The sequence below is a fragment of the Lytechinus pictus genome, chromosome 19 (assembly GCF_037042905.1).
Source record: "Lytechinus pictus isolate F3 Inbred chromosome 19, Lp3.0, whole genome shotgun sequence".
Lineage (NCBI taxonomy): Eukaryota > Metazoa > Echinodermata > Echinoidea > Temnopleuroida > Toxopneustidae > Lytechinus > Lytechinus pictus.
This window is the reverse complement of record NC_087263.1, coordinates 14,754,350-14,773,918: the sequence shown is the minus strand read 5'-3', so window position 1 is coordinate 14,773,918 and position 19,569 is coordinate 14,754,350. Positions and strand designations below refer to the sequence as shown.

The window sequence follows — 19,569 nt, the reverse complement described above, 5'->3', positions numbered from 1 at the left end:
CCTCCTCCGAAAAAATAACCAATACAACGTGAAGTACTATTGAAAGTTACAATAAAGAGTTGACTGGCTATTATTAGAAATGACGATAATATTCGTATCGTCATAAATCATATTGTTTGTTATGTAGGGTTGTGGTACATGGAAGGTGAGAGGAGATTCGCATCTGAGATTGTGATTCAACAAGAGAAATTGATTATTCAAGAAACTCGTCGTTACGTCAATATTAGCAGTGCGGGTGATATGATTTTTCAGGTGATATATAATATATATATATAATAAAGTTATCCGATAGATCAGATAAGATACGAGAACTTAATTATTGCAGAAGCAGAATCGATTTGCTATGTCATATATATCAATATGGGTTATATTATTTTTCAGGTTATAATTAATCATCAGATAAATATCGTTTATTCTGCTACCCAACCCCCCTGAATTTAGTTTGGTCTGCTTTATATTTCATACGTTCTTTAAATAACTGTTGGTGTATATGATGGGAAAAATATCACTTCCATGCCGAACAAGATTATTGAGTAAATAGGTCTATTATTCCGAAGCCTAACCGAAACAAACATACACCATCATCTGGCGTTAAAATTGACATCTGTAGGTCTAACCATTTTTTTTCTAAGAACTAATAATTCAGGCCTGCGAATCAAAATTAAACGATCATTATGATGATCAAATAAAATTTTGGTTCGAATACGTGTATGCCTTGTTGAATTACTCTTCAGGGCAATTGTGCAAGTTGGTCGAAAACATATCAAAAAAAAAAACTAAATAAAAGAGAAACAAGTGGAATGCCTCTGGCCGTCTCACCTGCATCACGCGATTCAATATAGCAGCAGTGCTGATTTTGAAAACTACTATAACTCGCACAAGATGTTCAGTGATACTTGGTTACTCTTATTTCCACGTTTTATGAACTAGACCAATACACTTATAGAGATATGATGGCAATTCAACAAATACCCCCAACGTGGCCAAAGTTCTTTGACCTTACATGACCTTTGACCTTGATCATGTGACCTGAAACTCGCACAGGGTGTTCAGTGATACTTGATTACTATTATGTCCAAGTTTTATGAACTAGACCAACACACTTTCAAATTTATGGCTGTAATTCAACAAATACCCCAATTTGGCCAAAGTTCATTGACCCTAAATGACCTTTGACCTTGATCATGTGACCTGAAACTTGCACAGGATGTTCAGTAATACTTGATTACTATTATGTCCAAGTTTCATGAATCAGATCCATAAACTGTCAAAGTTATGATGGTAATTCAACAGATACCCCCAATTCGGCCAAAGTTCATTGACCCTAAATGACCTTTGACCTTGGTCATATGATGTGAAACTCAAGCAGGATGTTCAGTGATACTTGATTAACCTTATGTATAAGTTTCATGAACTAGGTCCATATATTTTCTAAGTTATGATGACATTTCAAAAACTTAACCTTAGGTTAAGATTTTGATGTTGATTCCCCCAACATGGTCTAAGTTCATTGACCCTAAATGACCTTTGACCTTGGTCATGTGACATGAAACTCAGGCAGGATGTTCAGTAATACTTGATTAACCTTATGGCCAAGTTTCATGAACTAGGTCCATATACTTTCTAAGTTATGCTGTCATTTCAAAAACTTAACCTCAGGTTAAGATTTGGTGTTGACGCCGCCGCCGCCGTCGCCGCCGCCGTCGCCGCCGCCGTCGCCGTCGCCGCCGCCGTCGGAAAAGCGGCGCCTATAGTCTCACTCTGCTATGCAGGTGAGACAAAAAGCATGTGCCTCATGCCTTAATTTGTTGATTTATCACAAATTTTCCCTGCTGGAATGAACACAGTGTGACACAGTGTGATCGCAGTGTGTTCACATAGTGGACTATGTGAAAATTGAGTTAAATACTATGGCCCGTATATTCAGATAGCAGGTTTAATTTAAACTCGGGTTTAAAGCAACGGAACTAACACTTCATTATCTTGATTATCATCCTTACATTTTTATTGTTTTATCCTTTTTTTCATCTTATATTGTCCAGTTATATCACCTTTTGTTATTTCACCAGATCAAGCTGGTTTGTGGTCAGCCCTTCCCCATTCTGACTTTTCCTCCTTAAAAAAAATAATTAATTATTATGTTATTATTTTGTCTTGTACAGTCCCGTCTCTTGTTTTGTCTTGTCATTTATGTCTTGTCATTCCCTCTCTCTTTCTGCTTTTTCTTCTGTCTATTGCGCAACATATCATTCACAGCGAAGACCTCTTTGTGTGAATAGCTTTGCATTTGTTATGTTTACATCAATATGATTTCGACCTTTTTTGTTCCTTCTCCTTTTCTTTCCTGTATATATACGCATATATGAATAAGTCGACTATATTTTCTTCATTTCCAAGGGGGATCCACACTTTACAAGCTTTGCTTTTTAGTGGACCCCCTCATTTCCATTTATGCTCAATATTATACTGTTTTTTGTTATACGAAGTAAAAATGCTCGTCTGTAAAATTGCACTTGATTTGTATCACTTTATATTACTTTGTATTATGTTTTGAATGGAAATGGAATAAAGACTTGAATCGAATTTCAAAAATATATGTATATATATATATTCACACTGTTAAAATGCTCAGATTCAACAGTGTGAGGATAATTTCCCACTGTGGATACCACGGCAGTGTGTCTGTTCACAGCGTGTTCACATGGTCCACTATATGTGAATATGTGATTTACACTTTTGGAATGCTCAAATTTAACAGTGTGAAGGTGATTTCACATTGTTCCACACTGTGGCAAACACTGTCAGCTGTGGGGCAATGTGCTCTTTCCAGTAGGGCTTCTTCAAAGATGTTCAAGTTCAAGTATATCAAAGGTCTTTCCAGACTGAACATTTCTTTGTTTTTAATTTCATCGATTTCCTTGAGATCTTAAAACACCAATCAAAGTGAACATTATGGGATTGGAGGTAACGAAAAAATCATTAAAATGGAAAAATTACATACGAGTTCTTTCATATTTTTTTCTTTAAAATTTCGATGAAGGCGAAAACATCTCCATATTTTTAATATTCCAAAACACATTCTTGTGACGTTAGCCCGTATTCTGAAGTCGGGTTTAAATTAAACTCTACTTTACAGTTCTGGTATATGGATAGCCAATTATGACACAGCTCTTTATTAGTAATGTTCAATTTATCAGCTCATTTGGCATTCAACCATTCATAATTGTCTGGGAATGATAACCTTGATATTTTTTTTAATCATGAAAGCAAGGGGAAACAAAATAATAAACATTTATATGCAATATAAACAATATTTTGCATACTAAATAGGTTCATTATTGCGGACTGAAATAATCGCTAGAGGGTATTCACGAATCTCCTTGTTGACCATAGTAGATTGCGAGACAAATGAATATTTTGCATTATTGGACTTCCCATAATAATAGCACAGAGATAGACCATGGTCTAATGTTTACATTTTCCTCTGAATCATGATTTGAAAGACGTTTACTTTTAAGACAGGGAATGGAGGACAGTGAACACACCTTTGTATGTCATTATATGCGCGTTTTGTAATCACGTTTTCAATCATGATTCATACTGCCGTTGAATATGGAAACCGACATTGTACTTCAGAATACGGGCCGTTATGTCTAGTTTAAAGGGGGTGAAATAACCGTCGAACAAAATGTAACGTGTGTAACGGTAATGTGTGTAACAGTAACATCAGTAACCAAGTGCCCTTTCTCTTCATATGTCAAATAGAGTCTTCTCTCGCTTGTTCAATGTGTCCTTGTTATCATGAGGATTCATACCACCAAATCGAAACACAGAATAAATAACAATTATTTTAATAGTGTTTTTATTTTAATGATCCGTCACCAGATAAATAGAAAAGTTTAATTAATAGAAAAGAGTCAGCTTACACTTGAACAATAAAAGAGTTTCCATAATTCAAGATAATTACTAATTAAAATACTTTGATGCCATTACTATATTTATATGTACAATTTAGAGAAATGCAACCCGTTATGAACTAATCTCACAATAATTTATTGTTTGTCAGTTTCAGACGACCGACTTTACGGTATTTCAATTTACCCGTTGCTAATACAAATGGTTAGAATAAAATGTAAAGAAACGATACGAGTATCACTTGTTAAAACATCATATAACAACAGACGCTGTGTGTATTAAGCCCTTCTCACACAATTCCGTCGTATGAGACCCGATATCTCTTTAACAATCGCAGTTTGCTTTAAAAATGAAGTTCGAATAGGTAAAAAAAATCACGTTATAGATGTGCAGAGTATTGTTAGAAATACAAAAATTCAAATTTCCGCTTTACTGTAAGCTTTGTATTAGTTAAATTATTATTCATACACTGTACGCACTATGGTTTTTAGCGCCTCTAAATTTCCAGTATTATTATTATTATCATTTGTATTCGGGTCGGAGTAAAAATCAATTTGGTTTCAAATCGTAGCGGATGTCAAAACTTCTATGACGTCACTACGATCTATAATTGAGCTATTTTTTTAGGCCTATTCCCACAAGGAGGCTAGTAATATTACATACTGCGATTTCGAATATAGTATCATACTATTTACAAGACATAATATGCCGTTTAAGATTGTATTGGCTGTAATGATCATATTAATTGTTATTACAGATTTTTTTTCCAACTTTTTTTTCCAAATCGTTTGGTGTGCGCTGTGCATTACCTTTTAATTGCTACAAACCACTGTGGCGCTACGCGCTAATTGGACATAATGATGTTACGCGCTTGGCTCGAACAAACGGGTACTATGCGTCGGAACTCTAAAGCTGCCTAATTTCTGGAAAATATTTGGTATATTAAGAATGAGTATGCTCTGTATTAAAGAAATAACTACTTTAAGGCAGACTCGAGTGAAAGGCTGACGACGTTTTGTGTCATTAACATGGGAAATCAAAAGATAATATAATAATTATCATTGTGTAACGGATAATTGATTTATTTCTTATCATGGGAACTACTCAAGCTATATAAATATATAGAAAATCATTGTAGTTTCCTTGGATTTAATAGTTAATTAGTAATTTTTGGGTGTCTTCAATTTGAATCAAGCCCTGATGATATCTCACGGGACTCTTCATTGTCGCCAACATGTATGTAAATGCTTTAAATTATCATGGGTCAAGACGAACTACAAGTACACTTAATCGCTGATGTGGTTTACGGTACACCATGTGAAGTGTTATAGAAACAGTGGATAGAAGAAGAGAAGAAATGGATAGGCGAGAAAGTGGAGATTTGAGAGTAGAGTATTCTTTCTTGAAAGTAGTCCTGAAAAGGACTGTAAACCAGGAAAGATTGATGAGTTGAGAACAGCTTGAGTAGTAGAGCTAATGAGGAGATGCTGGCTTGAGTCGGCGAGTAGAGATGATGAGTAGTAGAGAGACTCTACTACTAGAGCCAGCATCTCCTCATTAGCTCTACTACTCAAGCTGTTCTCAACTCATCAATCTTTCCTGGTTTACAGTCCTTTTCAGGACTACTTTCAAGAAAGAATACTCTACTCTCAAATCTCCACTTTCTCGCCTTTCCATTTCTTCTCTTCTTCTATCCACTGTTTCTATAACACTTCACATGGTGTACCGTAAACCACATCAGCGATTGTACATACCACCATGCAAACCTTCAAACAACATCCAAGTACACTTAAATCATGGACCTATTAGAGATGGACATTCAACACAATTCTTTCGTTGATCGAATGAGATCCACCGCCGAGTGATTACGTGAATCTTAATGAGAACATACAGGTGTTCTGACAATAGCGTCTACCAAGGCGTATATGATCATTTACAAAGGGACAGATTCCCTCTCCTTGGTTTTTGTTGGCTGATGTGCTTAATCAGAATATGTCTTTTAATCAACATGCTTTAGATTTGGTGCAGCAAAATTCAGAAGCAGACGATTTTGTGATATAAAATATGTTATTATTCGATACGCAAATTTCCGCAAACACATAATGACCTCAATAACATTGAGAGATACACGATATCTACACGCCATGTGCCATGTATCTCTGGAATTTTAGGCGGAAACTTGGAAACAAAGGGATAACAAAGAAACAATCACAATATTGTCTCTTAAAATCTTAAATCTTAAAATATGCATTCTTAAGTGATATATCATCTTCTGCGCATACAGTTTGTGCAATATTAATGTCTGATCAAGAACTGCTCCTTTCAACTCATGGTCTAACTGAGGGCGCAACACAGGAGGATCAAAGTAGCCAAATATAAAAAGAATGTTATTCAGAGCGAAATGAAAGTCATTACCTAATTGATGAGTGTCCATCTCTAATAGGTCCATGCTTGAAAAAAAATAGAGAAACATGAACTGTTTGACAAATATGAGGCCCATATACCTTTTCTCATCCCTTTGGGAGTGTCATAGTGACGCTCAAAATTACAATGAACAGACGTTAGTAATACATGTAAGAAAATAATAATCTAATCCCCACTTTAATTAGTTTAATGTAATATAAACCCGGCAACCAATACATGACACTAATTAATACACTTCCATTAAGCTGTTAAGAAAAAAATCGTTTGCCCTTAATAACTTTCCCATGACCATGAACTTTCGTAGTTATTCTATAAGTGCAAAATTTCAATGATTTAATGGTTATCATAATGATCTAATGATTAATTAGTACAATGATCCAATGATTAATGTAATAAAGGCTGCAATAAACGGACCCGGAGGGTGTTTCACAAAGATTTAAGTATGACTTAGAGTTGCACTTAAATGCCGACGCGTACTCTTGGCATGGTCTGACCAATGCGGTCGTACCTTTTATACCGCACGCATCTTGATAATTGAGTGTGACTCTAAGTCATACTTAAATCTTTGTGAAACACCCTCCTCCACCCCCCCCCCCCCCCCTCGGTAAACAAAAAATTCATGTGATGTCGGCCTTGGAAATCGCTTCCAGTGGTCGAGTAATTCTGCACTCAATACGCGGTTCCATTCATTACCATGGTAGCAACTTAAACCAATTTATGCCTATACAAGTCGGTACATTTCATTGATTTAACGCTCGTCTATTTTTTTGGCAAAGGGTCAGTCATGTAAATTAGAGACCTATTCTGGAGTATTGTCTGATATTCTAATGGCCATCGATTATTTTTTTTCAAGCGTTAATCTTTGTTGTCATTTGAATTCAGAAAAAAAAATGGATTAATGATCGAGCTTCCTCTTTTGGTGACGATGACGTTTTTTTTCTAAAAACAGATAGTCATTTGAAAACTCACATTATATCACATAGTAAGCATTATTTGATATCAGAAAGTTACAGACGAAGAATGTATCTTGACATTGTTCTATAGGCATCCCATGCCTGGGAAGTGGTTTAATATCAAATAGGATATAATTATAATAATAATAATAAACAATAATAATAACGTCGCATGTTTGCCGGGGTTGCCACTTCAGTTCTGAAAAAACAGTTCTCCCACCGTTCCCTGAATAACACATGATCATTTATTATGACGCCCAGTCATTTCTTATTTTGGATCGTGCACCCGAAATTTTGTCCTCTTAAATCGCAAGATTTATCCAAGGAAATTCATGTTCATATCATATCCTTCACGTTGTAACAATTCACCTCAGGGGATGTGACCAAACCTACGAATAAGGAATTAAAGGGCTGAATCACCATAATTTTGGAAGACTCTTGATAAGAAAGGCAAAACGGTATGAGCGATTTTTAATGGTTTACAATTGGTTGCGAGACATGAAATGAAAAATTTGCACAAAGTTAGCTTTAAAATGATAGTGAGTCTTGAAAAAGAAAATGTTAAGATATTTTTAAGGCACTGCAAAAGTAGACAGATGTTTGGTAAACGCGTACTAAAGCTAGAATTGCGCGTCGTTATAGATATCTATTTTTATATTTCAGTTATATTTACGCATATTATTTACACAATCCCATCACCGAATTGCATTTAAAAATAAATAAATATTCAACTTCGTTAAAAATATTCATTATAGATGTTTAATGCTATAAACGTAATCTGTCATTAGATTGTGCAATATTGTCTAAGTAATAAAATGTGTTTTCCTATTACGTTTATTCGATATGACAAGTACAATTAAAATAAGTCCAGGTTACTTGTTTTTAGGACAAAGTACAGGACCAATGTTATAAATGATGAATACAAATAAACAATATAACAAAAAATTACACATATAACAATTTCCCCACAATGAAAAAAAGAAGAAAAGACAGGTTAGGGGGCGGCGAGACCTCGGGATAGTCATATAGGACGCAGTGGCAAATAGTGTTGCGACCACCGCCCTACAGACAGAACCCGACGCCCCGTCGCCTACGTTTATATATTGGCGATTGCACATAAAGACTGCACTAAAATATACATATTTTTAAAATATTAAAAAAATGCATACTCTTTTAAAGTCCATTGCTCTACATCATTTTAAGTACATAATGGCAGGACAAGATTCACAATCGAGTGTTCCGGCAAACCTTTCTACATAATTACATTAAATTACTTAATCATGCGCGATTTGGGCCTAATGGGAAAATCGCATTATATTAAAAGCAATTGTAATGATGAGAGGTGTCGGCCTACAGTACGTAATATTTACACATTCCTGTCGCCGACTACATATTTGAAATAAACTAAATTTGAGTTTCCGTTCACACACTACGCATAATGACAGATTACGTTAATGCATGGACCATATTTATATAATTACTTTACATATATTGCACTTTTCCGATGTAAAGAAATGACTAAAACTAAGAAATATTTTGATATAAATAATATATAGCATTTAGAGTACGCATTCTATCTAGTTTTCTTTTCAGATGCGCATTTCATAATTTGAAATATTTAATGATTGTTATAATCACACTATGTACAATATCGTCAATACTCTATTATCCATAACTATTGATGCAGGGAATCATTCCCTCCCTCCCTCAATATTCATTAAGATAATGAAATATAGAATACTGTGATATTAAAGGAGAATGAAACCCTTAAAACCAGCTGAATCCATATCAAAGAGAAAAATCAAACAAACATATTGTTGAAAGTTTGAGGAAGATTGAATGAATAATAAGAAAGTTATGAGCATTTGAATATTGAGATCATTAATGCCATGTAGATCCTCCGATTGGCAATGCGACCAAGATCTGTGATGTCACACACGTACAACTCCCTCATTACTTTAGTACTTATTTCACTTATATTCTCACTTTTATAGAGTCTATCACAAGGTGAGGTGTTCTCTTTATGAGAGGACAAGTACAGAGGTTTCACAACAATATATCATTGATGAATCGTTTGTCATATGATTAGAATGAGCAAAAAGAGATGTTTTGGGGTATATTTTCAGTGTCCAAATGGGGAAAGTTGTTCATCTGTGACATCATAGATCTTGGTCGCATTGCCAATGGGAGGATCTCCATAGCATTAGTGATCTCGACATTCAAATGCTCATAACTCTTCTTTTGCTAGTCCTATTTTACTCAAACTTTTGTTGATCTTATTCTTTGATTTTTCTGCTTTCACAAAAGCTAACTTGCTCCAAGAGTTTCATTCTGCTTTAATGAATAAATAAAAGCAATGTTGATTCACAGATGAAGAAGCGTATCCTCAAAGATGAAATCACTCTTTAGCAATTGACCTTTGACGCGGCCATGTTCTGCATGTTGAAATCATACGCATACTAGAAGGGGCAGGAAATGAAAATGAAAGAAAACCATGCAAAGAAAAAAAATATGATAAACAATAATAATACAACTAGTGATGTGAAAATAATGAGATAAACGCAAATAAAATACCAAATCATATTTGAAGATAATAGACATACATTATTGTTGTGATAAATGAAACACAAGGAGGGGCACAAAAATGCTAACAGTAACAATGGGCGATGAGTGAAAATCATAATAATAATAATAATAATGAAGATGGTAATAATAATAATAATAATGATAACAACAATAATAATAATAATAATGATGATAATAATAATAATAATGCAGTTCTTATATAGCGCATTTCAGATCTGAAAGGACTCTCAATGCACTTTACAGAAATAAAATTATACAGCATAAGGAATTACTTAGAATAACACCTAAACAACATCAACATTAATCAGTTATTGAAAATGATGTAAACAGTTATTGAAAATGATATAAACACAAACGTAAGTCCCATTTGCGAAGGGTATGCACAATTTTTTTTATTATGTATAAGTGATCATGCAATAAAAAACCTTAAAATAAGCAAAGGCAAATCCATATCGGGTACTGAAAACTGCTATTTACTCAAAGCGACGATGTAATTGGAAGTTGTTTAGATTTTGTTACACGAAAAGAATATGAGTTGTCAAAAGAACTTATTGGTCCGATTAAAAAAGATGTTAATATAAACCATCGGTTGAACCCGGGTTGAACCGATGGATTTCAAGACCACCTTTGTGAATTCGGGTCATTGATTTCAAATATTTGCACATTAATTGTATTTTTGTATAGCATGTTTTTATATATTGCAAACGGGAAGTAAAGCCCGAATTCCCATTGTATTTTTGTGATATTCGTTTTATATATCTGAGCGCTTCCTTATATCGTGTATATTGAGAAGAGACACAAGTTGGTTGAATTCACATTAATCTCTAGTACAGTTTGCATGTAAAGTTAGAAAAAAAATAAGGGGGGGGGACACAAAAGAGTAGTGCCGTGTGAGGACAAAAATTTAAAACGTAGTGCTGGCGCAAAGAGTACATCCTTTATAAAGCATTGTCTTTTTATACCCTCGCAAATTGGACCGTAATTGAAAACGTAGCTTAAATTTCTAGGCAAAACATATACCCTTTTTCAGTATTTTAGTGTTTTGGACGCGCATGATATCCACTGGTCAATGGATGTGCCCCCCCCCCCCCTCCGGGTGGTTCGGGCGAGACAAAAATGATATCAGTTGTCGGCAAAAGATACTATCTTCGAATATGTACACATATTTTGTACATATATCTCTTGCAAACGGGAAGTAATATTGCCTTGTGCCTACTATCTTCAGGATTTGTAATTAAAAAAATAAATTCAGTTGTCAAAAGCCGAAATATAAAGACCTATTCCCCTTGTATTTTTGTAATATTCATTTTATCTGAGCGCTTCCTTATATCCGAGTAAACTGAGAAGATACATTATAATCTCATTTACAGTTTCCATTGTTATACAAAAAACATAAAAAATACAAGGAGTAATATAAAGTAGGAAGTCGCTTCATTTACAAGGTCGATATTGAGCTGCATCCATGGCAGCGTCAGTCTACGTCGACAGGGGGGGGGGCAACACAAAGTTCACATAAATTTCTATTATTATTATTAGGTGGTCTGTCAACGACAGATCACCTATTAGTTTTGTCAGAATTTTCTTTCTTCTTTATTATTATTATTATTATCATTATTTATTTTATTTCCGCCAATTTTTGGTTCCAAGGATAACTCCAGATCGGTTTTGTCAATTTCTTTCAATTTTGGCACAGTTAAAGGTCATTGTCATAAGACGTGACAATAACATTTTCATAGTCATCAGGTCATGATGACGTCATCTAGACGCCATTTTGTAAAATCACATTATCAATCATATCTCCATTATCAATTATCAAAAATTAACAATATTTACATCACATTAACTTCAGGTCAATGGTCAACAGTTCATGTCATCAAAGGTCACCTGGTGGTCACGACGCGCGCGTACGCGCTCGTCAAAATTTCAAATTGCTCAAAATCACTTTTTGACCAAAGTAGAGTACGTTTCAGGTCATTTTAAGCATTTCAAAAATTTGCGCACGCACACGTATGCGAGCGCGTTTCCGCGCGTAACGCCTTCAACGCAACGCAGAAACGCCGTTCTTTTTATATCATTGCATTGATAATATAATTCTGAGCAATTTAATACCTTCATCAACCTTCTACGACCATTAATAACGAAATTAACACCCGTTAAAGTTTGCAGCACATTTGCAAAAGTTTGCAAAACATGCCTATTAAAAATTCACTGTAGCTCTTTAAATAGTGCGTTGACCCCCATTTTTTTTTCATATATCGATAGAGTATGAGTTGTAGATTTGATTTCATGTCACCATTGTCCCTCAATTTGATCATGACGTCATCATAATGGCGTCGGAAGTTAAAATATCAATTTTCCTTGTTATGACGTCATAATAATTATGCAAATTAGGCTTTAACTCCGTGAATATTGGTCAATTTTCGCCCAATTTTCGATATGTGGTAGTTTAGAATGTACTCATTCTCCTCAATTAACATGAATTTTCATTTTGAAAAACGCATCATGGCGTAAAATAGCGATCAAAAGAGGCATGTCATTTTTCCTCATTTTGCGTGTAATCTCTATGGGACATGACTTTTTCTCAAAACTAGATTCTACATTCCTCTATTTCGTGAGCTATATCTCCACTTTTTCTTGTCAGTTGTCTCTGAGCTTTTAACATGTTGTAGCTGAGATTCTAAGCTTTCGGGAGTGTGCCCTCCATTTTTTGATCAGATGCCGGGATCATGCCCGTTTTTCGCTTGCAAAATTGGATTTGCAATTCTCAAATTTGCTTACGTGTAATCTCTATGGGGAATGTCGTGGCTCAATGGATAACGCACTTGACTTGCGTTCTCGGGGGCGCAGGTTCGAGTCCTGGGGTAAACAAGATGATTTTTTTTTCTTTTTTACCACCTCGTACATGATCCTTTATGATAATTAAAAGGTATAAAAGTTAAAATTTAGCAAGATAAAACAGACTATAATTACTTTTTTCATATCACATGTATTGTCATAATCAAAGAGACCATTTTCACAGTGCTTTATCATCTCCCGTCTTTCACAAGTATTCCATCCATAATGAACATTCCGTTGTCATCATGAAGATCATATTGATCTGCTGGAACATGGTAATGGTGATCATGATGGCGAGAATAAGGACAAACCGCCTAATTCGTCCGCATGACGAATTAAAATCTAGTTTTCATTATTATTATTATATTTATTTTGATAATCATTACTATTAATTTTCACTCGCCATTCTTCTTTTCTTTTTGCCATCTTTTTATCATGTTCTCATTAATTGAAAATTCAAAGCCTGTTGGCTCTCATGTTTTGACGATAAGCCCTATTGATTAATTAACTTACCTCTGTTGAAGCCTCCTGGGAACCGTCCATTTGTTTACCATCTGACGTCATGGCCGTTGCCACTGCCGAACTTCTGTCGTTGGTGGCGACATTGCCCTCTCCTTTGGCCTTCTTCCTCTTCTTCATGATGAAGATGACGAGGGCGACGATGAGGGTTAGGGCGAGCAAGACCCCGATGATGCTCACGAGGATGATCACGACGGTGCTGGCCCCTGTCATTAGACATGTTTAAGGACAATTTTATTGGTTCATTTTTTTAGAGATAAAATATATTAAATGTTAGAATAGGTGAATGAGATTGAAAAATCTTTGCCATGTTTGCTGGACCACCTTGGGATCTACAAAAACTACATTTAAAATGTATGCATAATAATGTATTCAAAATTTTCATCTCGCAAATAAGAGAATGAATAATAATCTTATATTTGTGGCATTTCAGTGTTCAGACAAAATGACAAGGCTTCGAATTGAGAGGATTAATCACTAAGATTCAAATGTGACTGCATTTAATAACATAACTGTCTGACAGTTCGGGATTTAAAGGCCAATTAAGGCGTACATCGGAGGGGGGGGGGGATTCACCCCTTTTTGTTTTTCTTTTTTTTTAAACAGGGGAAATTATCACCGTGAGCAATATTTTGTTTGTCTTAGGCTTACATCTCAGAAAAATGATCCTAATGAGTGATGGTATTTTTTTCAGTAAAAGTTGGCCGTTTTTGGTAAACTCTGGATGCGACCATTATTCTTCATATATTTCACACCAATGGAAGCAAATGATGATCATTTTGACTCGGACAATCACAGGATATCATCTATTATAGGCATACATCTATTTTCTTCATACTGGTCATACCAAGTTACCTAAACGCTTTCAATCACAATACCCACCTCTACCTGCGGTTGTGCCGTGACCGAGTGGTCTAAGATCTATTCATGAGACGCACAAATGTCCGAAGTTCGAGCCCCGGCCACGGCACGTATGACCGAGGTTTTTCAATCAACAATGCTATTTTACACTTCATTGAAAAAATGGGTAAAATGAAATGTGGAAATGCTGTAAGCATTAAATGTTACCAATATCAGCTTGTGTTAACAGAAAAATAATAACAAAGTACCCACCTCCACGAGGTATAGCGAGGACAACACAGGTGCCGGTACGTGGGACCATACACTCAACCTTCACGTGATCAAGCTTCTCCGTCTCTACGCCCTCATCGGTCCATTCTTCCACATCCTCGTCCCAGATATGGCATTTCAATCGGTGGTTTCTCTTGACTCCTGTCACCGACATGTTGATATGTATCGGCTCACTCAAGGAGTCTACCATAAGTTCTTCACCTACAGGGGTACATATGAGGTGAACATCTTTATCGTAAAATTGCCTTAAAAACGGGCATATTGAAGCTTTTCGACATGCATTTATCGGAGTAAAATCACTTGAATGACCAGAACGCTAGAGCGACACATATAATACATTTAGAACCAAAATAGACAATGTCCCCTGTTCATCTATATCCTTTTATTTTTTTTAATTTACGCAAGGAGTAACGATCTTACGCTTGGGAACAGAATCGGTCAAAAAGTTCACCAAAAGTTCTTTCTTTTTCAAAATATCTGAAACGAACAACTCCAAATTTTCTTTTAATGACGTTAAAGATCTTCATTCCGTTTTACTTCGCATTTTCTTTTGCATATTTGTCTATAGGCGTATCCCAACACACGATTTTGATTATAAGGACCTTCTGCAATAAAAAATATTTCTCCATATTTATATGCTTTATGACAACTAAATTTGTACGAATTGATGTTGAAAATGAATGATATAGAATGGAAGAAAATAAATGTTTAGATAATTGACTTCATAGAGGTGTTTAGTCTTTGTCTTCGAAGAGTTGTGACTTACAACTCGATGGGTCATAGAGGGCAATTTTCAAGATGGCGGAGGCCCTGTTATCACTGTCATCATCTTCTGAGGAATAAGGATCGATGTTTTGAGAATAGTGATCAAATTGAATATTAACCCCAGTGCATAATCCTCTCCAACAGTTCCAGTAGCCTCCGTACCTATAATGATAAAAAGACCAAACAGTGTCAATAAAAACGTAAATATTTCTTACAACAATGGGATGTACCTAAATGGGTCGTGATACATTGAACATTTACCATTTTGTCAATGGTTGCTCTACCTTCTTACTTCTTGTCTTATATACTCTATCGATGGTTACATTAGGGAAGCATTTCATCAATATTTGTTCGCCGACCAATTAATTGCCTAATCCGACAATTTTATTTGATTTTGATTGGCTGAGAACTTTTGAGAAGTACAGTTCCTTTAGTAACTGCCTGATATCAGAAAGAAAGAAATGATAGAATGAAACGCAGCAATTACTTTTTTTCAAATGAGAAAACCCAAACCCTCGTTTATCAACAAGCATGACAATTTACCTGCTGTTTTGTAAATGTTCGGTTGCAAGCTTCGTCAGAACTTCTAAAGATAAGGGAAAATGATTACAATTCTGTTCACTAGATGGAACTTTATTCGTTTACAAAACTGATTTGTGAAACGTTTTGAACTTTATGTTCAATAAAGAAATACCTAAAAAAATCAACCTCTTACATGTCAGCTATGTCGCTTCCAAAATCAACGTAGAAAGCGCCCTCTCCCGTCTTTGTCGAGAATTGTCCCTGTGGGATATCATAGTAGACGGTAGACATAACTGCGGATGAAGATGTTTCTGCAGGGGCACCTCCAAAGGTAAGTCCTCCAAAGTTCGCTTTGGTCAAACTCATCGTTAATTTCCTATAAATTAGAAGCAAATGATATGTAAATTTTGCAGTGCCTTTCCTGTTATTTATTTTGCAGTGCCTTTCCTGTTATTTATTTTGCAGTCCCTTCACTGTTATTTAGGGAAAGCAAATCTTTGCAGGTCGCTATGACTGACAGTTTTATTCTCACTTTTTTTAGCCTTTACTACTTCATTTTCAGGTATTGTTGCGCTTAAGACAATTGTGCTTGTCTTGATAATCTCTTCATGGAATGAAAAAAAGGGACAAATCTTAAAGCAAAGCGAAGTTCAAAGGACCATACAATGTTCATATGGTTGCATATTACAATTTGGAATATGGGCCTCCATGTATATCACAAAAAAACTATTTCGACTGCATTTAGACTATATTGAGACTGTTGGGACACCATACCGTACATACATATCTGTAATAGTAATGGTTGCCATAAAGAGAGGGTCTTATTGCTCGGGAATTATTTGGAAGTGGATATTGGTGATGTTACATATCCACGAAACCTCTCTTCTTCATCTGGACTTGGCTTGAACCATTGGGTATTCAGGTGAAAGATATTTGCATAATATTCACTAAAAATTTCACGCAATATTCCCTTAAACCGTGAATATACGGCTCTAAGCGTTCAGGACGCAACCCTTGGTGCATTTTGTCAAATATTTTATTTTTAAGTGTAGGATGTTTGAGCGACATTTTTATAAAATCAAAGAGATTTTCTTTCGAAATGGTGGACCCCAAGGTTTCACAAATAACGTCAATCTGTGTGAAAGGTCTGGTTACGCGACTGCACGACTCGACGAGATCACCTAGCTGGTGATTGAAACAAGCATGTTATACCTGCACTTCTTGATTGTTTCTTCTTTATCCGTCATAGACATAATCTGCTTGACAATTGACAACACGACTGATGCGCTGTATGGAGGGATCTCATCATCGCAACCAAATACCGAAACCAAAGCTTGTAGCTTCCACAAGAAATTTTCTAGAATAAAACACGAAATAAGACAGCAAAAGTTAATAAAAATTATTAGTAGCATACAGGGCGTACTAAAAATGTCACCCGAGTAATACATTTCACGGGCGTAAAAAGATTGAAAAATTTGACTAATACGAAACACATATTAGGTGAAATTATTATCTTTAAAGGTCAAGTCCACCCCAGAAAAATGTGGATTTGGATAAATAGAGAAAAATCAAACTAGCATAATGCTGAAAAATTAATCAAGATCTGATGTAAATGGGAAATGAATTAGGCCTGTGATACCTTCATAATAATTTCATATAATTATCACATGATTTTCCCGTAAAATACCCACACAAATATTTAACCTACTTTCCGTTAAACACACACGCGCACATTCTAGCCAACAATCACGCATTGTGAACAAGTATTCCGATTCTAACGATATGCACACATGCACACACACCCACTCGCGCGCACACACGAAGACACCCTCACTATATATACGCATTCACTAGGCTAACACGCACACACATATACACCCACCCTCATACACAATGCACGTTCACGCACCTACTAGGCTAAAACACACACACATACGCACATCATTATTATAGCCTACGCTCACGCACACCCCTACATACCTTCACCCAGACCCAGTCAGTTTCGAGAACCTACTTTCCGTTAAACACACACGCACACATTCTAGCCAACAATCACGCATTGTGAACAAGTATTCCGATGCTAACGATACGCACACATGCACACACACCCACTCGCGCGCACACACGAAGACACCCTCACTATATACGCATTCACTAGGCTAACACGCACACACATATACACCCACCCTCATACACAATGCACGTTCACGCACCTACTAGGCTAAAACACACACACATACGCACATCATTATTATAGCCTACGCTCACGCACACCCCTACATACCTTCACCCAGACCCAGTCAGTTTCGAGAAACCACCCCCACATACCTGTATCATCTGGCGATAACTGATGGACGGGGATGGCTTCACAAGCATCAATCAGGGTGCTAGCCATTGACTTATCAAGAACTGTTGTTGTTATAGCATTATGAAGTAGCATCAATTGATCAGTAGCACGAGGACTGGTATCGGTAGCTCGACGACGACGCCGATTTCCTTGCGACATGTCCGAATCTAGTCGGTCTTCGACGTAAATCAATGCGTTGAGATTGGTGAAGGCCTTCAGGTAATTACCTAAAACATTAATAGGGGTTTATATAATTTTAATGCTACACCAATGTGAGGATGTGAAGGTGTAGAAATTAAATTGTTAATTGTTTAATTGCATATGACATGGTGGGAAAATATAAATCGATAACAGGGAAAATATATTGACTTAATATAACATGAGTGGGATTATTTTTTTACAAATCATATTTTTTTTATTAAACGACGGACACTTTTGACATTTATTTATAGTTCTGTGAATCCCCCTGCTTAAAATAAGTAAATTTTCCCTTATGAGGTATAAGTTTTTAAATCTGAAATTTGGAGTTTGGTGAATTGGAAGCTTTTGGAGCTATATTAAATACCTAATCAGCTTCATAAAAGTCATGTCATTACGATGCTGCGAATTTTTGAATACAAATAACAAAAAGAGGGGTTGCGTAAGTTAAGAATTTCAACTCAAGTATTAATTATATAAAAATCATAAAACATTTCTCTTGTGTTTTACTATGTTAAGGTTTTTATAGTTTTCCAATTATTTATACGGATGGAGTCACACACGACCCTTGTAGAGTGCTGTGTTTTTTAATAAGGACTATGCGGGACTTCCTTGATAGCGGGTCTGAGAACAATATCCCCAATATCAAATTGATTAACACCCCCTTGTGCGCATGTGGGACAGCATTCCTGTTCTTGGTTTTCATGACATTATCCTAATGAAACAACGTTGGTTCTCTAATACCACAAGAAGATATCTAACGTGAAGGACATGATCAAATGGTACTTATTGTCATAGACCCGTCGCTAGACCTTGTCCCGCTTCATACTGTTCTTAAAGGCGCGATAGCTCAGTCGGTAGAGCGGGGGTTTCGGATTCTGGTGACCCGGGTTTGATTCCCACTAGATGCGCTAGTGCCTTTGGTAAGGCAATAATCCTCGTTACCAGGTTCCTCAGATAGGACCTTAATCCGTCGGTCCTTTGGTTGCTTGATTGCAAGCTTTCATGCTTTCGTAGCAATCAGGTTAAAAAATCCTCAGCATAAAGATAGGCCAAATAAAGACCGTAATACCTTTAAAGGTTTCTTGGGAAACTATGATATCCTTCACAGACTCTGAATCTAGATCTGTTTTCATCTCGACAGATACATCCAGACTAAAACAGGTACAGCTACCGTGCGAGTTACACACCTGTAAACGGGTAATATGGAAAGATAATAGTCATTAAATGATCAGATTTTGAAGAATTCATTACCTTCTAACAACTTGAAATCCCATTAAGAATTGCAATTTTCAAAGAGTATGGTGTCATTAAATTGTAATATATTGCTTGCTGCTGCTGATGTGAGCAGCGTATTGTGTATAGTGCCCTCTA

General features: G+C 35.9%; 1 protein-coding gene across 2 annotated transcripts in view; it reads right to left on the bottom strand.

Annotated features, from left to right (window-relative positions):
* Window positions 1–6,946: 6,946 nt before the first annotated feature.
* Window positions 6,947–19,569, bottom strand: part of LOC129282804 (uncharacterized) — a 45,348-nt gene continuing 32,725 nt past the window's right edge. For both annotated transcript variants that reach the window (XM_064113913.1, XM_064113914.1), the window contains exons 21-28: window positions 19,268–19,385; window positions 17,979–18,224; window positions 16,863–17,007; window positions 15,844–16,026; window positions 15,130–15,290; window positions 14,346–14,564; window positions 13,227–13,438; window positions 6,947–9,751 (exon numbers count right to left, since the gene is read on the bottom strand). In XM_064113913.1, coding sequence (XP_063969983.1) covers window positions 9,698–9,751; window positions 13,227–13,438; window positions 14,346–14,564; window positions 15,130–15,290; window positions 15,844–16,026; window positions 16,863–17,007; window positions 17,979–18,224; window positions 19,268–19,385 — 1,338 coding nt within the window. In that variant the 3' untranslated portion in view covers window positions 6,947–9,697. The remainder of the gene's footprint in view (window positions 9,752–13,226; window positions 13,439–14,345; window positions 14,565–15,129; window positions 15,291–15,843; window positions 16,027–16,862; window positions 17,008–17,978; window positions 18,225–19,267; window positions 19,386–19,569) is intronic.